Below are 24,927 nucleotides of genomic sequence, written 5' to 3'. Positions count from 1 at the left end.
GTTTTTTGTTTTTGTTCAAATGTCTTTTTTCTCAAGAGGAATTGGTTGTTTGTACATTTAGGTTTGTATAGTCCTTTGTACTGTTTAATATTTTGGCAATTCTTGTTATCCTTTTTATGTGAATATGTCAATCCTATTTATAGATCTTCTGTTCGTGTGATGAAGTACACACAAGGTTATAAAGATGAAACTTACTCCTGTCCTAAATGATTCATTGTGTAACAGATTAATTACGGTTGATCGAATGTTACTCATTGATTACACCCTTATACATTGTAATTGTGTACATCTACACACAAGGTGATTCATGGTGAAACAGGGTGATTGCTGGTGATTAGAGTGAAAATTCACCAATAACAGAAATTTTAACTCAATCCCCTTGTGTATCCTGTTCATGTTGTATAGTATATGGAGAGATATTTCTGAAGGAATTATCCCTAAAATGAGTCAAATTCATAATAAATATATGACCTCTTTTCATATCACAAAGGATTGCCAACAAAGAGCCATTAAATTAAAAACTCACCTTGGTCTATGTGCATATTAAACAAAGGACACAGGTGGATTCATGACAAAATTGTGTTTTGGTGATGGTGATGTGTTTGTAGATCTTACTTTACTGAACATTCTTGATGCTTACAATTATCTCTATCTATAATGAACTTGGCCCTGTAGTTTCAGTGGAAATTATTTTGTAAAAATTTACAAAATTTATGAAAATTGTTAAAAATTTATTATAAAGGGCAATAACTCCTTAAGGGGTCAATTGACCATTTTGGTCATGTGACTTATTTGTAGGTCTTACTTTGCTGTACATTATTGCTCTTTACAGTTTATCTCTATCTATAATAATATTCAAGATAATAACCAAAAGCTGAAAAAATTTCTAAAAATTACCAATTCAGGGGCAGCAACCCAACAACGGGTTGCCTGAATGGTCTGAAAATTTAAGGGCAGATAGATCTTGACCTAATGAACAATTTTGTTTTTGAAAGATTTGCTAGAAATGCTTTGGGTTTAGATATATGAGCCAAAAACTGCATTTTACCCTATGTACTATTATTAGCCATGTCGGCCATCTTGGTTTGAGGGCGGGGTCATCAAACACACTTTTTAAACTACATACCCTAATGATGATTGTTTACAACTTTAGTTAAATTCATCCTAGTAGTTTCAGAGGAGAAGATTTTTGTAAAAGATAACAAAAATTTACGAAAAATTGTTAAAAATTGACTATAAAAGAGCATAACTCCTTAAGGGGTCAACTGACCATTTTGGTCATGTTGACTTATTTGTAGAACTTACTTTGCTGAACATTATTGCTGTTTACAGTTTATCTCTATCTATAATATTCAAGATAATAACCAAATAATGCAAAATTTCCTTAAAATTACTAATTCAGGGGCAGCAACCTAACAACGGGTTGTCCGATTCATCTGAAAATTTCAGGGCAGATAGATCTTGAGCTAATAAACATTTTTACCCTTTGTCAGATTTGCTCTCAATGCTTTGGTTTCAGAGATATAAGCCAAAATCTACATTTTATCCCTATGTTCTATTTTTAGCCATGGCGGCCATCTTGGTTAGTTGGCCGGGTCACCGGACACATTTTTTAAACTAGATACCCTAATGATGATATTGGCCAAGTTTGGTTAAATTTGGCCCATTAGTTTCAGAGGAGAAGATTTTTGTAAAAGTTTACAGACGACAGACGCCAAGTGATGAGAAAAGCTCACTTGGCCCTTTGGGCCAGGTGAGCTAAAAAAAGATGTCAATTACCTCAGTAGACTCTACAGACGAGGATGCTGTTATTACATCATTGTACAAATCATCATCTTGTGTAAATTCCTCATTCTGAAAGATAAATTTTTCAATTACATACATTGTATTGTATGTAGTCTTAGTGTTTGCTAAGTCCTTTATTTATTTTCAGATAATTTATTTGAAACGAAATCAGCCTGTCAGTCGGACATGTCTGTGGATTGTTTTTTTGTAGGGTCAGCTGAACTCAATCTTATTATCATGTTAAATGACAAAAATTCTGCTAACAACAGAAAACAGGAAACATAATAGTTTTCCTAGCAAATGAGAAGTTTCCCACAAAAGAGAATAACTGTCTCTCAAAAAAATAAAAACAACACTTTATAAATTTCATGCATTCGAAGTGCTTTTCTGGATTTACCTTCATCGAATGACTCGACTAAATTAAACTTTAACACTTTGAAAACATCACTAATTTGATGAATACTTATTAGAAGAGCTATTCCTCAAGCGAAGAAATTGTTCATCATGGTTGGAAAAATTTCACCTGGGCAAGAAAAACCTGAGTAATATCACCAGAAATGGATACTGCCTAGGCCACCCTTAACATTGCTTAACAAATTCTATGTTTGATGCTGCCTAAGGCCACACTTAAAAATATTTTGGTTTGCCCAAACCCTACTCGAAGGTAGAGACAGTGGGTAGGTTGGCAGGCATTTTCTTTTTTTTTTGGTAAAGAGAAATTGAAGTGTCAATTGTTTATTATATTATGCCTATCTGATTAAAAAAAAACTTTTTCACATCAGGACAATAAAAGATTTTGAGTAGGCAGCTATTTTCTGGGTAGGAAGGGTTAGGGCAAACAAACATATTCTTTTTTATGGCCTAACCATGCCTTGTAGGGTTGGGTAGGTATGTAGGGTTTTTTTTTTTGACAACAACATAAGTAACATGTTTAAGACAAGAAAACAATGTAAGAGCAAAAGGTTTCAAACTGGACTGGTCAATATTCATAAAACCTTGGTATTTTGCTAACCCTGTTACCAGTGTTATCTGCCTCTTAGAATTCATTGATTTGTGTTTAATTTTTACCATTTTTCCAGATTTTTACGTATTCCAGATGTAGTAGGTTTTGCTAAACATGTTTTGTAGATTTATAGTCTGTTTAAGGACAACCATTTGATATTCTGAGGGGAGAAGAGGATTTTTTCACAGAATATTCATTTAAATCTGACAAGATTTGCTAAACAATTTTGTCCTCTTTTGGGCAAGTTTATTTAAACATTCATTTTAAAAAATCCTCAAGTCCTTATGGAACAAACACAATTACTGTACAGTGGTCAGTAAACAAGCAGGGTACTCACGGTATCAGGTCCGTTAGCGCCCAATACACTTTCGCACCCTACACATTCGGACATCACACGTTTGCCCCCTAGGTCCGTTCGCACACTTCACATTCACTCCCAATTTTTATTCAAATTCCAGTTGAATTATTAGATATTTTTTTATATGTGTATACCAAAAAAAAATAATTTTCCGGAATAAAAATTGGGGAATTATTATATCAGTCAGGGGAGTTACTTGTACAAGTGATTTTTAAAATCACTTTCTCAAGTGATTTTTCAACAAAACTAGTGTTCATTCCCTTTCATTACTTTTTAAAAATCACTTCTACCAGTGATTAGAAATATTTTTTAAAATCACTCATTCAAGTGATTATTAATATTATGTTTGGAAAAGTTTCAATAAGAAACCAGGGTTATCTCCCTCTTTCAGAGGACAACATCACAACAGGGGTCATTTTGACATTAGCTAATAGAAGACACCTGTTTAAAAGGTGAAAATAAATAAAAACTAACTTGTAAGGAGAAAAATTTATTTTCTGAACAAACAATAGCATTAGAAATGATTAGTAGCAATCTGTTCAAATGTTCTTTCAAATAAACTGCTTGCATATACTGTAATAAAGGGACATAACTCACAAACTGTAAAACTGATGCTACCATATTTGTACTCGTGCTGAGTTTGGCGGTAATAAGCATTGTCTATAAGGTTCATTACATTTGGTTGAGGCAAAGTTAAGTTAGAGAACGGAAACCAATTTTGGGATGTACAGACAACATGGACAAGGGTAAAACTTAATGCCCCTACACTACAGCTGGGTCATAAAAAGGAACAATAAAAACTCATAAACTGAAAATGCTATATATATATATGACCAAAAAAAATCACAAACATTTTTACATACATTTGTAGAAAACTAAAGACTCAAACAGTTATAAATAAGATTTTGCAGGTCATAATTATAATTTGTAGTGAAGTTAATGGAATATAATCATTTATTAAAAAAATAGTATTGATCACTGGTATAAATAAAAATAAAACACTTCAAAGGGTGTCTTTCATCACATACATTTTGAAATAATGTAAATCACTGGTACAAATGATTTTAAATCACAGCACAGAGTGATTTTCATTCAATTAGAATGTTAATCACTTGTACAAATGACTTAAAATCACTGCACAGAGTGAATTAAAATGTGTGTTTATCTCTGATACCAGCAGTATATTTCCAATTAACTTCTATAGTGAAAAACAGATATGTTTTTTTTTAATTCAAATTAAAAAAATAACTATATTTATCAATCAAATCAAAATCTGTTGTAAATTGTATAATTTTAGAGGGCTGAAACAAAATGTGTGCAACAGCAATTGAATCTTAATAAACAAGAGGCTCTCAAGAGCCTGAATCACCTACCTGTTATTTTTTGCTTAAATCTTTCATCAATGATTATTTTTGCTTTTCAATATATATTAATAATGAGTGGCTTAAAAATACCATTTAAATGTTCTTTAATGAATTGGTGGCCATGTTTGTTGGTGGATCAAAACTTCGGATACAATTTATAAACTAGATACCCTAATGAACATTCATTTAAAGTTTGAAGGTATATGGCTCAGTAGTTTCAGCGGATAAGTTTTTGAAATAGTTTATGACGACAGACGCCAAGTGATGACATAAGCTCACAAAGGGCACTTCCGGCCTCAGTCAGCTAAAAAGGGGGGATGACTTGAGTGACTTTTATTTACTGTTCAGAGTGATTTCAACAGAACACTGGTAGAAGTGATTTCCAATTAGAATCCCCTCCCCTATTAGAAATCCAGTACCAGAATATTAATCTTTATTTAATGACCAGGACTAATCATCAATGATTGAACTCTGTTGCAGATTTTAGTCTTTGTAAGGGTTGAAACAGAATGCAGAGGTCATAAAAGTTGTCAAATTTTGCAGTCCTAGGTGATTTGAATCTTTTTGTCAGAATATAACTATTTCTATAAATTTAAATTCAGATAACATTTTTGTTGTAATCTGGTTCAGCAAGGGGTCCTGACTGTCCAGCACAAGATCATTCATGAAGAAAAAATTGATTTACCCAGGTGCTTAAAACCAAAATCATTTCAAATTGCAATTAAAATTTATCTGTAAAAAGGTTACATGAACTCGTTTCCATATTTACCATTATACATGGATGAAAGCAGGGTTCAATTCTAAAAAAATGTTTATTCCTCTCACATTGTCATGTCCCTGGTCAGGATCCTTAAATTAATTTCAAATTACCTTCAAAAACTGACTTACTAAACATGCTAAAGTAACATCTTTTCATTGATTACAAAAAAATTATCAATCAGATCAAATCTATAATTTTTTAAGAATATTTCATAGGGCAAAAACACGATAACTGCCAAACCATTTATCAATTGAAAAAAGGGAGGGTGCTATGCTTTCTTTTTTATTTTTTTTGCTCACTTATTTGAAAGGACAGACAAACTAACAAATTAATGATAGGCCAGGTCTAAATTTAAATTAGGTCGTTAGTTTTCTCGTTTGAATTGTTTTACATTTTTATTTCGGGGCCTTTTATAGCTGACTATGCGGTATGGGCTTTGCTCATTGTTGAAGGCCGTACAGTGACCTGTAGTTGTTAATTTCTGTGTCATTTGATCTCATGTGGAGAGTTGTCTTATTGACAATCATACCACATCTTCTTTTTTATATCTATTACAAGTATAAGCTACATTGTACTACTACAAGTATTTTCAAATGTTTTTTTTTTAATGTGCACGATGTGTTCTTTATTTCAATAAATTTGAAAATAGGTGTAGCTTGAAGGAAACTGTTGGTTTTTTTTTTTTTTGGGGGGGGGGGACAAAAGTACAAATATCTCAAATTTTCACAATCGTTTTTTTAGTATGTTTAGTTGTTTAGTTATAATAACTTTAACTAATGTAGTAAATTTGAATCTTAATCACTGTGTAGAGTGATTTTAATTAATTTTTCTACGTGCATCACTTCAACCAGTGATTTTTTTTACTTTAGCTTCAAAATGCCACAGATCAACTTGATCATTATGATGATGATGTACAAATGCTTTTTAAGTGTATTGGTTTGGGGGGGGGATGGGGGTATTTGAGTGCACATGAAAGGTTTTCCTGACAATTACACCACAAAGTGTTGACGCCAGAAGGAGATAATATATATAATAGAGCTTTTGACAAGAATATTTTGTAGTATTTGTGATTATTGTTATGCCTTGAATGTTTTAATTGATAAGAAATATTTATAGCACACAAGGTATTTATAGCCAATTGACCCAATTTATTTATTGAACTTGTCAGTGATCATGGTGATATTTACCAACTAATGTATAAGGGGTGTTAAACCATATTTTCTCATTCAAATGCATTGATCGTCCAAAACTTGGCTATCATGTGTAAAACGATACAAGTGTTTAGTAAACAGGAAGTAACTTTAGTTGTTGAGTGATGAATCTGAAAACGCATCACAGGGTATACATGTGCAAATGAGCAAATATTTATATTATTTGAAGAAACTTTTCCCAAAGAACTGTAAATCTATCTTGTATTAAATGGTCAAAACATGTCCAAGAATTTTGTAATATTTCTGGACTTACATGTATATCTTCTTTATTATTAAAAATAAGTGTACCCGTCTTTTAGAAAAGTTGTTCCAAATTATGAAATACATGTATAATAATTTTTTCCCTTTTAACAGTCTATGCCAAACAGTTTTAGAGCTTGTCTGACTGAAAAAGAAATTTGACCTTTTCGTCTATATTTTCAACTAAAAAAATCTGAAAATTTCTGTCTGACCGAATGACTTTTTGTCTGACATTTTGTTGGTCAGTCAAAGTTTGGGATAAACTGTTTTTAAGTTAAAAAATATAAGTTTTATGTTTTACAATAGTAAAATGACCCCTTGTCTGAGGGACAGTCCCTCATTAAAGGAATATCCCTCATTTGGGGGTTGTTCCCAACCTGTTATAATAGTTAAGAAAACCCATAAGACCATGCAGTCCAGGATAAATAATAATGTAAATCACTTGTACAAATGATTTCAAATCTGATCACTGCACAGAGTGATTTACATTAAATAATATAAATCACTTGTACAAATTAAATGATTTCAAATCACTACACAGTGATTTTCATTATGGTCAGATCATACGTTTTCTTACCTCATATGAATTTGTACTATGCATGCTTTTTTAATGGACATTGTGACGTCAAAATGCATTCTTAATAGTAAGACAAGGGTGCAAACGCTGAAATGTCTCGCCTTCTTTACTAATCATTGATATCATGTTGATAGTCACAAATATAAAGTTTAACTACAACTATCACATAAACTTAACATGATCCAATAAAATGAGGTCAAGGTCATATAAACCAAACAAGAAATACATTTACACCTTACAATCATTCAATACACTAAATATAGTTGACCTATTGCTTATAGTTTCTAAGAAACACACTTAATCAAGAAAACTAAACATTGACCAATGAACCATGAAAATGAGGTCAATGTCATAACAGTGTTCTAGCTTGAATCTCAGGGCAGAAGGGTGCTAGTTGTCTGAAAGGGCACTTTAGCGTTATAACCCAGATTTTAAGGGCAATGTTGGACAGTGTATAAATTACCTTGAATATTGCTAGGCTCAGCTGGAGAACATTAGTTGTATGATATGAACCATGCCAGGCAGACAGGTACAGCTTACAATTCTTCCATACAACAAGTATAGTCGACCTATTGCTTATAGTTTAAGAAAAATAGACCAAAACACAAAAACTTAATACTAAGTAATGAACCGTGAAAATGAGGTCAAGGTCAGATGGCATCTGCCAGTTGGACATGTACACCTTACAGTCCTTCCATAAACCGAATATACTAGCCCTATTGCTTATAGTATCCGAGATATAGACTTGACCACCAAAACTTAACCTTGTTCACTGATCCATGAAATGAGGTTGAGGTCAAGTGAAAACTGTCTGACAGGCATGAGGACCTTGCAAGCTACGCACATACCAAATATAGTTATTCTATTACTCATAATAAGAGAGAAATTAACTTCACAAAAAATCTTTACTTTTTTTCAAGTAGTCACTGAACCATGAAAATGAGGTCAAGGACAATGGACATGTGACAGATGGAAACATCGTAACATAAGGCATCTATATACAAAGTATGAAGTATCCAGGTCTTCCAGTTTCTAAAATACATGTATAAAGCTTTTAAGAAGTTAGCTAACGCCACCGCCTGATCACTATCCCTATGTCGAGCTTTCTGCGACAAAAGTCGCAGGCTCAACAAAAAACCCATAAGACCAGGATAAATAACAATGTAAATCACTTGTACAAATGATTTTAAATCACTGCACAGAGTGATTTACATTAAATAATATAAATCACTTGTACAAATGATTTTAAATCACTGCACAGAGTGATTTCTATGATGGTACAAATGATCTTACTGCACAGTGATTTTTAATAATTTCATATACACAACAGCCCGTGTGGATTTTGCTTTTTCCACCGGCCCACCGTGGGCAGTCCACCCGTGCCCACTCTAGCTATAATCTCTTTTTTGTAAAAATATTGATTACAAATGCTTATCTGCTTTTTTCAAGTGATTGTACTTGCAAGTCTTTAGATGAAACAAAAGAAATTGAATGCCCACTCCTACAGGTGGGCAGAGTGGACAAGGTACAAATTTTGCCCACCAGGTGCCCACTCCCATGGTGGGCCGGTGGACAAAGCAAAATCCACCCGAGCTGTAGTGTAACATGCATAAATCTGAATGTTAGATTGTTAGATCAACAAGCATTCTGGGAGTATTGCATGGCAATATATAGTCCCCTACCCGTTAAAAAATCATTGTCCTGGAACAAAACGCTAACTTGATCTGTAACTTGTCATGATAAAACTATATAACAATTATCAAATCAATATCTTCAAGCGTGACGAAACAAAGTGAGGAAAACTGATTATTTGAGTGAATTTTCCAAGTCCAAGGACCATAACTCTGCACGAAATCTTCAGATTGGAACAAAATTCAAACTTATCTGTGACTTGTCAGGATAAAACTATATACCAATTATCAAATCAATATCTTCAAGCTTGACCGAAAAAAAGTGTGGAAACCTGATTATTTGAGTGAAATTTCTAAGTTCAAGGACCATAACTCTGCACAAAATCATCAGACCGGAACAATATGAAAACTTGATCTGTAACTTGTCATAATAAAACTATATACCAAATATCAAATCAATATCTTCAAACATGAAGAAAAAAAGTGTGGAAAACTGATTTGTCAGACTGACGGATGGACAGACAGACGGACGGAGTGCAAACCTAAAGTCCCCTTCGACTTTGTCGGTAGTTAGGGGACTTATAAAAACAACAAATATGAAATATGCATGATAATGTGATAGAACATTTAATGCCTAATGCAGTAATGGTTAATCACATAGTCTATATATGCAACTGTTTATCTGTTTATTTTCCTGAAACACATAGTACATGATATGCACAATTTATACAACTGCATGTACAAATGTAATAAACTATATAAAAAATACACTTGGAGATAAATATGCAAGTTATTTGTTTACCATTTCTGGCAAAAAAAAATTATCTTTGCATGTTAGTTGTTACGAAGTTTGGTAAAAAAGATCTGCTTTATTAAGTCTGTATTTATCAAATAAATATTTAATATTTCTGTTTGCAGTGTGAAATTATAATAAAAAAAGAAAACGCACAATGATTTCATATTTATTTTATCGTGCCAAAATTAATTTGTGACATTCTGACAAACATGCACGGGGAAATTGTTTAAACTTTTTAAGTCGTCAGGAGTTAATCCCCTTTAAGTTAATAACATTCCAAAAAATCACTTGCTGAAATGATCTTTTGTACCTGAATAAAAAATATCACTCATTGGCGTGATTTCCAATCTTCAGAAGGTCCAAATTTCTGACCATGCGAGTACTTGCATTTCAATCGAGAGTACGTATATTTTTCAACGTCAAAACGTAGTTTAAATGTTGAAGTTTATCGGAAAAATATTCACAGTATCAGCAAAAATCTTATAAAATCCCCAGACTATTAATATTTCGAGGCTATTTTTAGTCATTTTCAATCAATTTTTGTAAACTCCTTATCTTGTCAATGTTTACAGTATTTTCCCACCATATCTTTGGAAAACCACGTGGTTTCCGCAAAATCTCGCGAGATTACAACGAGCTACAAATTGCGGGAAATTCAAATTTTCAATCTCCTTACCGATCGCTATGTTTCTATGCAAAAATAAAAAATCACGCAAATAAGTGATTTTAAAAATCACTTGTACAAGTAACTCCCCTGACTGTATATGAAACGTATTTTTTTATTAATTTGATGATTAATTATTAAATGTTAATTATTTATGATTACTGCTAATTGGTATTTAAACAGCTAAATTTTGTATTATTGTTGTGTGTTTGAAAATCATGATTTCTGTTTTTAACTTGCTTTGCTGTAAATACTGCATGTATTTAGCTTGGTATGAGTAAAACATTAAAGATTTTAAATGAAAAACATGAAAGATAATTGTTTTTAACAGCTTGGCCCCTTTGATCACACTTTATTTTGAAACATTGAAATAACATACATGTGATGGACTATGAAACTCAGATCAGGAGATTTGGAAATTTTGGTCAGGAGATTAGGACTCAGATCAGGAGGTTTTTAATCGACATAAATTTTGTCGTAAATGTAACCGTGTGCTGTAAAAATTGTCTTTTAAAGTGTGTTTTCTTCAATTTTCCATCCAATGTATTATGTTTATAGTACCCTTGTATTTATAAAGTTTCTCTATCTTTATATTCTACATGTCCAATCTACAATGTAACATTCTATTTTTTTAGTATGTTCCTTAAATTTTTTACTTCATATCTTTTATATCATTATTCTATAGACCAATCATTGCAATCAGAACATTTGTTTAACTTTCTGCAATTGCAATTAGTTTTTATTTGAATATTCAGAAACTCTTTCAAACTAGCAACAAGGGTCATAGTTATTATATAAATTTCAATTTAAGCCTTGAAAGGAAGTATAGAACCCTCAAATAATTTTCAAATTATTATTTTTTTATTTGTCCTTTGACATTTGAAATCATTTAATTACCATCCTTTTATGATTATTTGTTCAATCTATATTTTATTTATATTCTTTTAAAAATTTTCATTATTTAAAGGAAAGTAACTTAAAACAGGATAAATCAAGGGAAGTAACCCAATAAATACACAAAGTTTTTATTACACACCGGCAGTTATCCTGAGGTAAAAATCGTTGATTACCGGTATGTTTGACACCCAAGCTGACAAGTGAAGCCATATAATTATGCATGTTAATTGATTTACAGGTAAAATATAACTTCAGGTAATGTCAGTTACAACAGATGTCTGAGATGATATGTTGGGCAGAAATTTTTCATTCAAGAAATTTCATACACAGGATTTTTTTCTCTTCAACGGGAGGAGACCCCTGAAAACGGGATTATTGTACTCCCGTCGGGAGGTTCACATGTATGAAATAAAAATATTTATATCAATACACTAACCAAAATATAATTTAAGACATAAATTAAGATTTATTCATCACAAAAAAAAACTGTTGTCAAAACCAATAAAAAGGGAGCGAACATGTAGGGTGCGAACGGACTTTGGGTGCGAACGTGTAGGGTGCGAAAGTGAAAGGGGGCGAACATGAATGGGCACGAATGTGTTTTGGGGCGAATGGACCCTAATTCGGTACTCACTCAGTCATAAATTATTTTGTGGAGCTTCAGACTTAGATTTTCAAAGGTTTATTAAGAACGGTGCATTAATATATGATAACAAACAGTGCATTAATATATGATAACAAACGTAAACATGCTAGCACTTGAAAAAACCGTCATATATACTACACAAATGACATGAATACACATACAAGACAAAAGTATACATGCATGCACAAATTAGATAAATTTAAAATGTTTATACAGTTATTGCAGTATGGTCTTTGGTATTTAGGAAGGCGGAAATGAATTGTGGTTACTAATTTTGTACTTCAGGCATATTTGCCGAGTCTTACAAAACTCACATAGAATATTTATTGAAAAACGTGATGAAATGTATCCTGTTCATTAAAAAATAAATCAAGATGGCGGAAGCTTTTTTGTTGTCCGCTAAAATGACCAAAACCTTTTTGATTTGAGACGAGGCTAAATTGACTGGTAAATAAAGTTAGTTGTTTCACGTTTTAGTAATAAACTGCATTGATTTAAAGGGAGAACCTGTTCAAATCCTTCTTCTAAATTGTCATAAAGATCGATGTCCACGCCATCCGCCATTTTTTTCTTGTCTAATAAAGTAAATGTTAGACCGGTGTCGGAGTTATTATAACTTTACGTTTTTCCGTATAGTTTATCTAAGGTCAAATAAAGTATTGAAACTAGAGACTTATCACACATGTCACATTATTATACTTTTAAAATGTAAAATGTTATTTTGTTGAAACTTATGGTCACACAAAAAAAAAATAACTTGAGGATTTTTTTTAGGCTGCAATGTGAACAGCAAGGCTTCCAAGCAAGGACCGAAGCTCATAAACTCGGCAATCAAAAGTCGAACTCTGCTTCTGGTTAACAGCCAATGAGTCTGTATGTCATGGATGGTTTCTATACAGATACTCCTGGACGATATACAGACGACTTTCACATCCGTGATTTTCCAGTACATTTCCGATGTCAAAATGCTTATAATTGTTATGTTAATGCAGTAATAGCTAGTCGATTGTTCAAAGACGTCAGCTTCACCGATTGACCGTAGGTACCTCAGGTTTACCGGTAACAGTTTCAAAACACCCACCAAAATTATATTTGAGTCCTTATGGTCTTCAACTTTGTACTTTATTTGGCCATTTTAACTTTTTTGATGCGAGCGTCACTGATATGAGTCTTTTGCAGACGAAACGCTCGTCTTGCGTACACTTGACATTTTAATCCTGGAGTCGGTTTCACTAACAAAACTTAAGACTAAGATTGATCGTAAGTCATGAACAATTCAGTATATTTACGATCAATCTTAGTCGCAAGTTTTTTGAAACCTGAGGCTACTATAACACAGTGTTTTAGTAGTCTCAGGTGAAACTGACTCCTGGTATATCTATATGATGAGTTTATCTATTGCACTAGAGTGTTTGAACCTTAAGTTAGATTCATCATGTTCATAATACCCATCTAGTTCCAAAACACGAACTCACGATTGCTTGCTGCTTATGATGTAATTAATTTTTAAATATGTTTAATTAAAGACTTTACATAGACGATTTTTTTTATATATTATTTCTTTCTATTTTTTCTTCAACTGCTTGTTCCCAGCAAACTTTTCATCTATTCCTTTTAATTGTTAATTGCTATTGTAACAAGTATAGAATAATTACGGCATATATTTATGGCAATCTAAAGTTTTCGACATTCATTGGCCGGGTTTATATAAGTTGAATTTTGTTTTTCAGGGATGTATTGAATAATGGCTGTTTAATCATTTTTTATTTGCACCAAGGATTTGTATAGTGACATGTGATGTTAGGAATCGAAACGGTATTTGGAAGGCCATATAATTTACCTCAATTTAGGATAGACTCTTGAATTTTGAAAGAGTCAAAATAGGATAAACGGATCATATAAACCCGAAGGCAAATATAATACAAGCCCAAACATTTTTGAGATCAGCTTGGGCGTGCCCAGGGGATCTCAAATGACGACTTACGGGGAGGTCGGGCTTGCAGGTGTAGTCACTACGATGACCATTCATGCGTTTGTTGAATGGCTGTTCTGTCTCGCCAACATACTGCATGCCACATCGACACTGAAGAAGGTATACAACATTCTGGGTTTTGCAAGTTACATTACAAAATATAGTGTACACAGATCCAGTGGAGTGGCAAGTAAATGTTTTGAGTATTCAGTATTTGTTGGCAAGTCAGACATCGTCTGTTACCACACGACTTGCACAATCCTGCAGTTGAACAGCTTTTATTAGAGGAGACGTCAGCTCTCACAAATAAGTCTATCAGACTTGCTGGTCTCCGAAAAGCTAAGACAGGAGGATTGGGAAAGATCTTGGATAATTTAAGGTGCTTGGCAATAGTTTGCCAATTGGCACGGATCAAACGTGATAGGTTAGTAAAGGCGGGATTGTATGTTAAAACAAACGGAACTATTTTGCTGCGCCTCTTCTGTTTGTACTGTAACAGGTCATTGCGGCTGTTATTGTTAGGGGACGACCATTTGATATTCTGGGGGGGGGGGGGAGGGGGGGGGGGGTGCAGGAGGATTTTGAAAATAAATAACTCAGCCTTGATAATAACAAAAATGAATGGTTTGTTCTGTGGTAGTTTGAAAATAAATAACCTGACTTACAATGTATTGGAAATATTTTGGCAGGTCTTTTAAGCCATTTTATAAATGCTATTCTGAAGTATGAGATGGCACCAGATTCTTCCAAACTTCGTCTTTTTTCATATTTTTTTCGGGAAAATCTTTTAATAATATAAATATTAATGTATTTGAAATGTTTGAAAATGGGTTTCATTTCACTTGAGGTATATTGTCTTGTGAACATTTACCTCACTTTTATTACAGGGCCGTAACTACATTGAGGCAAATGCCTCATGTTGGAAATTTCAAAACAAAAGCTTGTCTTCCTATCAAATTGTTTTCATGGTAAGTGTCTTGCAAGAAGCAAGTTCTGTTCACCCTCTGACGTAGCCCCTTTTTGAGATCCATGTTTCTCACTTATTTTTATTTTTCAGTGTTGATTGTCTATAATGTTTGTCGTTTTGTGTTTTATCTGTTCCCGGGTTCGTCTTTTGTTCATTGATTGCCCTTCTTTTATGACTATTCTCTTAGTGTTGCATTCTATTTGTAATTTAGTTATTATGTTTTAAACTTGAGTTTTATTATATTTAAGGACCTTTTGTCTATTACAAACTACTTTAAATTGTATCCCAGTTAGGAACTACATCAAGTTGTAATTGAAATGTGTTATAAAAACTGACTTGACATAGTTATATCAATGATAATCAGCCCCCTCTTAACTTAATTTGAAACAAAAAACATAATTGACAGGTATAAAAGGTTTTCCGCAATCTGAAACATTTTTTGCTTTGTCCTACATATTGGTCTTTTGATGTTGTCCCTAAAAACTAAAAGTCTTACACTTAATCTATATATTTTGCTTTGAGACCAGAATATTGCCAAAAAAATAAAAACAGAACTTGCGTTTCAGATTAATTAAGAAAGGGTCTGGAAAACGCGCATAATGCATGATTTTGCGCCATTTTTTCTATAGCTTCTTGGGGCCTTCAGCGAACCCCAGACTCTTCGCTGATTTTTTTTCGCCTCGCTCCGCTCGGCGAAAATGTTTGACAACTTTTAAAAGAGGCTAGTTACAGCCCAGCTTTAATACCTTGTACGTATGCAATATATGCAGTTAGCAATTCAGAAGATTAACTTCCAGAGGATGATGATTAATTCTGATTGACTTAATTGACTATGTTATTTATTTAAGAATTTAAAAATTGTATGTTTTCAAATATTATAAATTTAATTGTGAAAATAGATAATCAGTCCCTTGTTTCAATGAAAATGAAAAATCATGCTTCAACAGTGCAGAAAATAAATAATCTGTCCTTTTGGTCCACAGAAATAAATAACCCATCCAAAACAAATCCTCCTGCCCCCCCCCCCCCCCCCCCCCCCCGCCCCAGAATATCAAATGGTCGTCCCCTTAGCACGCGCAAATCCCTTATCTATGTTCCATTTCTTATAACCTCGTTTGGTCAAAAATCCGCGAAGTTCCTGTAACCGTTTAGTGACAGCCTCCTCAGAGGAGCAAATCCGCTTTACTCTGAGAGCTTGACTGTACGGGATACTTTTTGTACAGTGTTTGCATGGGGTGACAGCTTTGGGGAGAAAGGTACTGATGTTTATCTGTAGGTTTACAGTAGAGGTCTGTTGATATGACACCGTCCTTTATATATGTAGTTGTGTCTAAAAAAGATAATTTAGAGGCGGAAATTTCATATGCAAATTTAATTGACTGTTGGGCGTTGTTTGCATGTCTGATAAAATCATCCAATTTTTGTTGGGATTCAATCCATTTCATGTCAACATCATCGATGAAACGGAACCAAGACAGAGGTTTGGATAAAGATGTTGAAATAATTTGTTTCTCTAATTTGCCCATGAAAATATTGGCGTAAGACGGTGCCATTTTCGTCCCCATCGCTGTCCCGTTTATCTGAAGGTAATGTTCACCATTAAAGGTGAAATTGTTGCATTTCAGAACCAGAGTAAGCAGCTGGACTAAACATTCGGTAGGTGGTTCTAAAGTGTTGCGCGAGTCCCATATTTCCTTACACGATTGTATTCCGTCATCATGAGGTATGTTGGTATACAATGAGATGACATCTAAAGTGACAAGGAGGGTTTCCGGAGGAAGAGGGTTCATAGATTCCATTTTACGAAGATAATCTGTAGTGTCTTGAATGTGAGAAGGAAGATTTTCTACATGAGATCTCAAATGAAAGTCTACGAATTCCGAGATTTTCTCAGTCGGGTGGCCGCTTGCGGATACAATGGGTCTACCAGGGTTGTTAACCTTGTGTATTTTAGGAAGAAGATACAATCGACCAGGCTTAGCGTTCTCTGGTTTTAAATATCCGATTGTATCCTCATCTATGTGACCGTCATTGTGCATGGTTTGTAACGCAGTTATAATTTTGGAACTAAACTCGGAAGTAGGGTCATAGTCAAGCTTCTTATAAAATCTCTCATCAGAGAGCTGACGCTCTGCTTCCGCGATATAGTTAGCTTTGTCCATTATCACAACGGCACTCCCTTGTCTGCTGGTTTTATCACAATATCATCTCGGTTTCTCGGCGATTGTATGGCTTTTTTTTCATCAAAAGAGGTGTTATAAAACGACGAGTACTTGTTGCTAGCTAGATGAACAACATCGGATTTGATTTTGTCGATAACATCTTCCAGTGTAGCAGATTTGCTTGGTTTAGGAATCCATGAACTCTTCTTTTGAAAATGCGGAATTCTGATTTCTTCCTCCGAATCCGACGTGTCTGAGTCTTCCTCATTATCCTTGTTACCAAAGTATTCTTTAATTCTGAGGGTTCTGGCAAAGTTATTGAGGTCATCTTCCAGTTTCATATTATCTATGTTACTAGGAGTAGGGCAAAAATTCAAACCCTTAGACAAGACTTTAATTTCATCCTCAGTTAAAGAGACTGTTGACAAATTGACAACCGTGTTGTTGGGATTGACCGGAATTTGACTTTTTCTTCGAAATCTACGGTTGCGATGCTAATATATCATGTACTACGACGCTATATTCAAAACTGACGAGGAAAGGTAACACCCGGCCACCGAAAGCTGTATTATTGTGAAGCCTAGGTGGTCGAGTGGTCTAGCGCGTCGGATACAGTGCAGGCGGTTTGGTGTCACGATATCTCAGTAGCATGAGTTCGAATCCTGACGAGGGAAGAACAAAAAATTTGCGAAAGCAAATTTACAGATCTAACATTGTTGGGCTGATGTTTAGACGAGTTGTATATATATATACACGATTTAATAACAACATCTTCGTATAATACCATCTAATATTAGTATCGTTGTGCAAATCTCTAGACTTATATAATTTTTTCCTTATCTGCACAGTAAGATATTCTAGATCCGGTACATAGTAAATTTGCTGGTTGGTCCTTTTTATAGACTTCTATCGGTATTATACTTCCATGTCTATACTTATTGATAAATCGCGAAATTGTACTTTTAATTGATGACTATCAGAGAGTACCGCACATAAAAAAATGCTAAACTAGGCATCCGTCTTTTTGAACAGATGTGGTATTTGATTGCCAATGAGGCAAGTATCCAACAAATACCATAGGAGGAGGATGTAAACAACTATAAGTCACAGTACGGCATTCAACAATGAGCAAAACTTATACATTATAGTATAAGCTATAAAAGGTCCCAGCATGACAAAGGATGTTTCTTAGGATGAACAAATATACGTTGACAGAAGGAGGGGGATGGAGTGATGTTTGCTTCGGCTACATGGAAATAAAAGACAAGCCACGTATACGCCACTGGACTGTCAAATGTCTCTGTTTCAGGTCGAGGACCAAACTACGCCACTGGACTGTCAAATATCTCTGCTTCAAGTTCACATACAAGAGGCCTGTATCGCTCACCTGGTGTCTAAATTACGATATTCTGACTGAAAATATAAATCATCAACTTAAAATCTTAAACAGAACCGCAAAGCCATTCCACATTCGTATCATATATATGAAAGACTATTCTTAACCGCCAACCCCTCAAATGATTTTACCCCCAGCATATTCTATTTTTATAACGATGGTCACATTGGTTGATCCACGAATGCATCGGTTAACCAAAAGTCTCTGCATCAGATGATAAACTGTGGTTTCAATCAGCCCACGTGGTTTTAGAAGACTGAAAGTTTCTATAAATGTTAGCTATAGACGTCAGACGATTTGTTGGTATATAGTAGTTCCTGCATTACTGTTAACAGTCACGGACTCCTGTTAACAGTCACGGACTATATATATTTAACCGCAATCATAACCACTTATGATCACATTCAAAACATTATTCTATCTGAGACTATACTACTTCTTCGATGATTTTAAAGCTTTAATTCATGATTTGATTACAAGTTACAGTCAATTTCCTAATGCATGCAGAGTAAGAGTTTGGTTGGTTTGCTTGCCTTGCTTGCTTTGTTTGTATTAATGTTTGCTCAAGCATTGTAATTAAGATTTACATCTGCAAACAATATAAGTAGGCGGAATTAAACCTGTATATAGGTAAATTTGATTATTTGATAGTGTCCAATCAAATTTAAGCATAAAGTATACAAGTTTAACTCTGCCTTTATATATTGTTTTCAGATGTCAATCTTAATTACAATGCTTGAGCAAACATTAATACAAACAAAGCAAGCAAGCCAACCAAACCTTTAACTTGCTAGCATTATGATAACAGCTGTAATGAATATCTGTGTCACAGATGACAACGAATATGTTTCATTTGTCGTATACACAATCGAGTCCTCCTTTCCACATTTACGTCCTTCGAATAAATAAAAATTACCGCTGGTTTTTTTTCTTGCCTTGAGCAACAATTTCGTGAACACAGCTGGGATCCCTGACACTGGCGGAGCAACAATTGCTTATAGTAACCTTCCTGCGTAACACCGAACTGTTTCTTTTTCAATGTTGGGTTCTTGTTGCTCATTCTAAAGTTTTTTGTGTGTTTTGTGGACTCTTTATTGTTGTCTTTTTTCTTTCTTTCGTCCTTACAAGGAATTACGTAGAAATTATCTTTAGTAGTATCTAAATACTTGAGCAATAAGCATATGCATATTGTTTCCTTATATTTCTTCGACCTTATTTAGATTTTGTCAACACATTATCTGTTATACACAGTATATCCGTACCTTTTCAAATATATGAGGGTCTGCAAAGGGACTAAATTCACTTATGTCTATGTTTTTTTTTTAATTTCAATGCTGGCATGAGAATTGGATGGGTAATTAGTAAGATCTGTATTTGTATGTTACACAGTGCAGGATCCGATCACGGATATATATGCACTGGAAAGAGATCTGATTGGTTAGTCCAACTACTGGAGGGCAGTCGTGAATTAAACACTCGACTACCTTTGAGCATGGATGATGCGATGCTCTCTTCCAGATGGTCTAACTGCAGTATTGTATTCTGGAAAGAAGAGTCTTTTCTGATGTCCATCTTATATGATCAATCAATTTGTAGGATCTGCTTTTTCTGGTTTCTTGTCTTTCTAAGATTTTTGAATATTGGAAACCACTAAAATCTGTTGCCTTGACTCGCCGTTTGTTTCTTATTCCCTTGATGTAGTTTGTCGGTTCAATAGCCATACCAATCCCTTAACCAATTTGTAGAAGATAATCAGCCTGTGATTTTTTCTTAGTTCCTGGAGAGGTGGTTATTCCAGCTTGGAAAAAATATTTGTTCCACATCCTGTTTCTCTGGATTTGTAATCGTGCAGAATGAAAAGTGCTCCTCTTTTCGGTATGCTTTCTATCTTCTCTATTTCCCTGATGGTAAATAGGTCCCAAATGACAGCACCATGTTCCAATACCGATCTTACCATGGTTACGTAAGCTATTTTTTTGCCCTCTTTGGGGCATTGGCGTAAGTTTCTTCTCAGGAAACCTAGTGTACAGCTTGCCTTGCTTGTAATTTTTCCTATGTAGCCGCTATTCCACATAAGGTCATCTTATATATTCAGACATAGATACAGGTTTGTTTTAACTTGCTCTAATATGTAGTTATCTAGTTGATAGTAGTGTGTAGATTTTTGTTTAAAGCTCATTATGTTACATTTTATTTTGAATGCCTGAAGACGTGTGTGTATGTGTTAAGTTAAACATTTCAGTTCAACCTTATATCATCTGACTATATGAATTATAGGTGTATGTCAATGTGGAAACTAAGATCTTTATAAGGTACCGAGGAATTGAGAGGTGTCACATATCCTTTTTTGCTTAAAATCGTTAAAAAAATCGTTCGCTACGCTCGGCTGTATGTTTTACCATTTTTTACACTTACTGTCTCCCCTTTCCTCGGACACTGGATCGGCCCCTAGCTGCCAGAGACGTATAAAACCACATATGATTGGATACGAAGATATCCGTTTGCGCCAATAATACGTTTAATTGCTCCTCGTTTTCAAAATATTTAGTATCATTTGCGCCCATAATTAATAAATATGAATGTACCAATTTTTAGATGAAATCTTATTTCTATCAAAACAAAGAGTCCCCTTACTTTATCTGAGTTTACGCAGATAAAGTTTATAAGGTGCATGAAGTCCTTTAAAGACGTTAAATAGCACATTTTAAAAGGCCGGAGATAACTGACACAAACCTATTTCATATAGTCAAATGATATTAGATTGAACTGATGAAATATGTAACTAACATGCACATACACACATTTCCTCAGGCTTTTCATTCATCTGGAATTTTTGAATGGCAATTTTATTTCAATTCTGATTTATGCCAGTCGGCTTCTTACGTTTCTTTCATTTGTAGTGTAGACCGTGTAATGTTCGATGGAGGTAGTGTGTAGACTACAATTGTTGAAAATCTTTTGACAGAACTTAAATCACGATCCTGTCAACAAATGTGTCCAAACAGAGGAATTTCAAATATAAATATTAAGCTTCATAATCAAGATTTACAATGCCACATCACATAATATCATCAGGACCCCTCCGACCCCTCCCCCCATAGATCCTTATAGTGAAAAAAACGAAGCGTCACTCAATTGTTTTTTCCCCCGGTTTTTCATTGATAGGGGGACCTCGGTGGCCGCGCGAGTGGTCTAATTATTGTATCACTAGCCTGCCAACAATCCCCCCCCCCCTCCCCCACTGATCTGGGTTGTGAGTTCGAATTCCCGCACGTGGCAGGTGCACTCGACTCCAATCGTAATTGACTAGGATTGTCAGTTTTCCTGCCGGACACTCCGGCTTCCTCCACCAATTAAAAACGACCGCCACGAAATAGCACAATAGTGCTGAAAGTGGCGTTAAACACCAATCAATCAAGCATCATTGATAATAAAGGACTTCTATATATATATATGTGTATCAAACCAAATCAGTCATGTGATATATACATTTGATAACAATAATAGTTAAGGGTAGAAAATAGGGATGAGAGCAGATTCTGAGATCATACTCTTGAACCCATGTGCAGCTTGTACTGCATGAAACTATTTGTTGTGGCAAATGATTCCAGTCTATATATATAACTGTACGTTGATAAAATGAATATTTATAACTGTCTTTAGATGTTTGTATTTGCCTAAATGAGTGTGGATTGCTATGTCTGGTTCTATTGTCTAATAGGATCAAAAGGTTAAATATAGGGACTGCAACAATTTCGTGTATATTTTTGTAGAGGAAAACAATTCTGTATCTTAAACGCCTAATTTCAAGTGGGTACCAATTTAAGTCTGTCATCATTTCAGTAACTGAGCTGGTGTTATGGAAGCGCCGGGGCTGCTCTTCTCTGAACTTTTTCAATTTGTGAAATTTGCTGTTTTTGATGTGGATTCCAAATGGTTGAGCAGTACTCTGATTTTGTCGGACAAGAGCTTTAAATGCATGAGCTTTAACTTAAAGTGATTATGTAATTTGTAATTGAAGTCTAAAGGTTTTCGTTTTTGTGTTTAACTGAGAATGTTGCATTCATCACGATGAAAATGCATGAGCCAGTCCCGCTCCCATCTGCCGGCCGCTTCCAAATCAGACTGTAATTGTAATTTATATGTGTCATCTGGATTCTTAATTTCCCTATAAATAATGCTGTCATCTGCGAACAATCTTAATGTACTATGTTCAATTTATTCTGCCAAATCATTAATAAATATCAAGAATTAAATTGGTCCAAGCACTGTGCCTTCGGTTGTGGTACTCCAGATGTTACAGGAATTTTATTTGATGTTTCACCTTCAAGGACTACTGTTTGTGTTCTGTTTGTTAAAAAGTCTTGAATCCAATGTAATGCATTGCAATTTATACCATAGAAACCGATTTTATACATGAGGTTATGGTATGAAACTTTGTCAAATGCTTTTGCGAAATCCATTATTATGATGTCTGTTTAAAAGTTTTTATTATTTGAATTTGCAAGATCTTGAATAAATGATATTAACTGAGTTTCACAGGAACGGGATGACCGAAAACCATGTTGTAAGTCATATGATGACTCAGTGTAGGGCGACAAATATCTCTGGAATTAGACGCCACCAAAGAATTTTAAAATCAAAAGTATTAAGCTTTCTTTTATCGATCCCAATCTGTTAAAATTTTGTGTGAATTGGTTTTAAACATGTTAATAGCAAATTTGAGTTTTTGTAGGAAGTATGGTTCATGGAAAAACTACAGTATACCCAGAGACATATAATACAAGAGATTCGCAACTCGGCGAAATCCCGTAAAAACACGCGGCCACTAGTTAAACCTCGCGAGATCTCCTTAGGTAATAAAGTCATGAATAAAAGTATTAAAAGTACTCGAAGTAAGGACGAATGTTTAAGCATAACATAAACTGTTTCAGTGTTAAATTTATCATAATTAATTAAATAATTTGAGTTCATATATAATTATTTATTTTAATGTAATTTTGATTTAAGATTTGTATTATAGAAAAAGAGACATAATTTGATATTGTATTTAAAAAAAAACTGATAGTAAATAATTAACACTTGATAAATTGTGTCAGAGTTCATTTTATTTGATAGTTTCATAATAGGTTTCCATTGAATATACACCTGTCTCGGAGACATAATTTCACAGTGTGACATGTATATTAGGTTTGAATTATTCGATGACCAGGTAAATCACGAACATGTTATAAATAATGAGTTTTAATTGACATCCTGTAAACAAGAAGTTGTTACACCACAGGTGTCCACACACGATTTCCAAAAATACAATTCACAAAATGTAAAATTAATTAATGTGGAAAAAAAGTTAATTTATTTGTTAATTAATTGTTAATCATGAAAAGCTTTGTTTTCTATTCTTGATATTTATAAATTATTAAAATTTTATTTATTTTTATATTCATCATTAATTGGGCTTGCATTGAGTTTTTTCTGTGGGATTGCCGGTAAATGTTTGATTTCTATGAGTTGTTTGACAGTTTCTTCATAGGCTTGCATTGAGTTGTTTTTTAATTGATTGTCGGTAAATTTATGGTTTCTTCATGTTCGAAGTGTGTATTGAGAATTAATATTTAAGAAAATTACATTTAATTTCTCATTTGAATAAAGCTTCATTCATGTGCACGCAATATGGAAAATTCCGATTTTATTTCGTGGGATGACAATCTTACTACTTAGATACTCTCCTAGTTGAATAAACTGATAACGAACTCTTTGTTGATAGTGAAAGTGACGAAGACATAAGCGAGAGACCCACCAACAAAAGCAATTGACAATACTGCATACATAGATGGATATGTGTGTCCTCGAAGCAACAAAAAATCTATAAAAAAACACAACATTGAAGTGGGAGCCGAGGTCATACATCAAAGCAACATGGAAGACACTATTTAAAAAGTTTTTTATAACCTTTTTTCCACGAGACAATCATTTGTAGTGGTTTTTGTCTTTAAATCATTTGTAGTGGTTTTTGTCTTTTTTATTCTGGGGTAAAGAGATGGCAGTTTAAAAGTAAGTGTGTATACATATACAAATCCTTGGTGTAAATACATTTTTTTATTATCAAATATATATATATATATATCTTTTGCAGTCACCATTGAAATGTCCTTAAATACGATTTTAATTTAAAAATGAATAAGTTCATGATTGAATGAGAAGCGTAGTCTGAAACGACAACAGATGCATGAAGCTCATTCATAATATTACGACCAGCAGAAGGTTTCCTTTACTAGGAAAATTTTACTCCTTTTGTAAATTTACTGCATTCGTTCATCTTTGGCACGCCACCCTAAAAGGAAGAAAAAAACAATGACTTCAGAATAGGAGAAAATAAACAACTTTGCCATAAACAGAATGAAAAATGAATAAATTGCCAAACAAAATGCAGGCTATAAATTTCATAGTGCACAAAAATGAAGAACTGATTTAAGGAAATTTGTCCATGAACAATTT

General features: G+C 33.9%; 1 protein-coding gene across 3 annotated transcripts in view; it reads right to left on the bottom strand.

The window, feature by feature from the left end:
• The window catches only part of LOC127706832 (cleavage and polyadenylation specificity factor subunit 6-like), a 40,716-nt gene extending 28,213 nt beyond the window's left edge, over nt 1-12,503 (bottom strand). For 2 of the 3 annotated variants that reach the window (XM_052211540.1, XM_052211539.1), the window contains exons 1-2: nt 12,440-12,500; nt 1,780-1,854 (exon numbers count right to left, since the gene is read on the bottom strand). In XM_052211540.1, the coding sequence (XP_052067500.1) occupies nt 1,780-1,854; nt 12,440-12,496 (132 nt within the window). In that variant the 5' untranslated portion in view covers nt 12,497-12,500. Of the gene's footprint in view, nt 1-1,779; nt 1,855-12,439 lie in introns of all 3 variants that reach the window. The other variant, XM_052211538.1, reaches the window with a different exon arrangement.
• Nucleotides 12,504-24,927: the final 12,424 nt, after the last annotated feature.

Source organism: Mytilus californianus, unplaced genomic scaffold (genome assembly GCF_021869535.1).
Source record: "Mytilus californianus isolate M0D057914Y unplaced genomic scaffold, xbMytCali1.0.p SCAF_6, whole genome shotgun sequence".
NCBI lineage: Eukaryota > Metazoa > Mollusca > Bivalvia > Mytilida > Mytilidae > Mytilus > Mytilus californianus.
The sequence above is the reverse complement of the archived record's forward strand: the minus strand, read 5'-3'. Positions and strand labels throughout refer to the sequence as shown.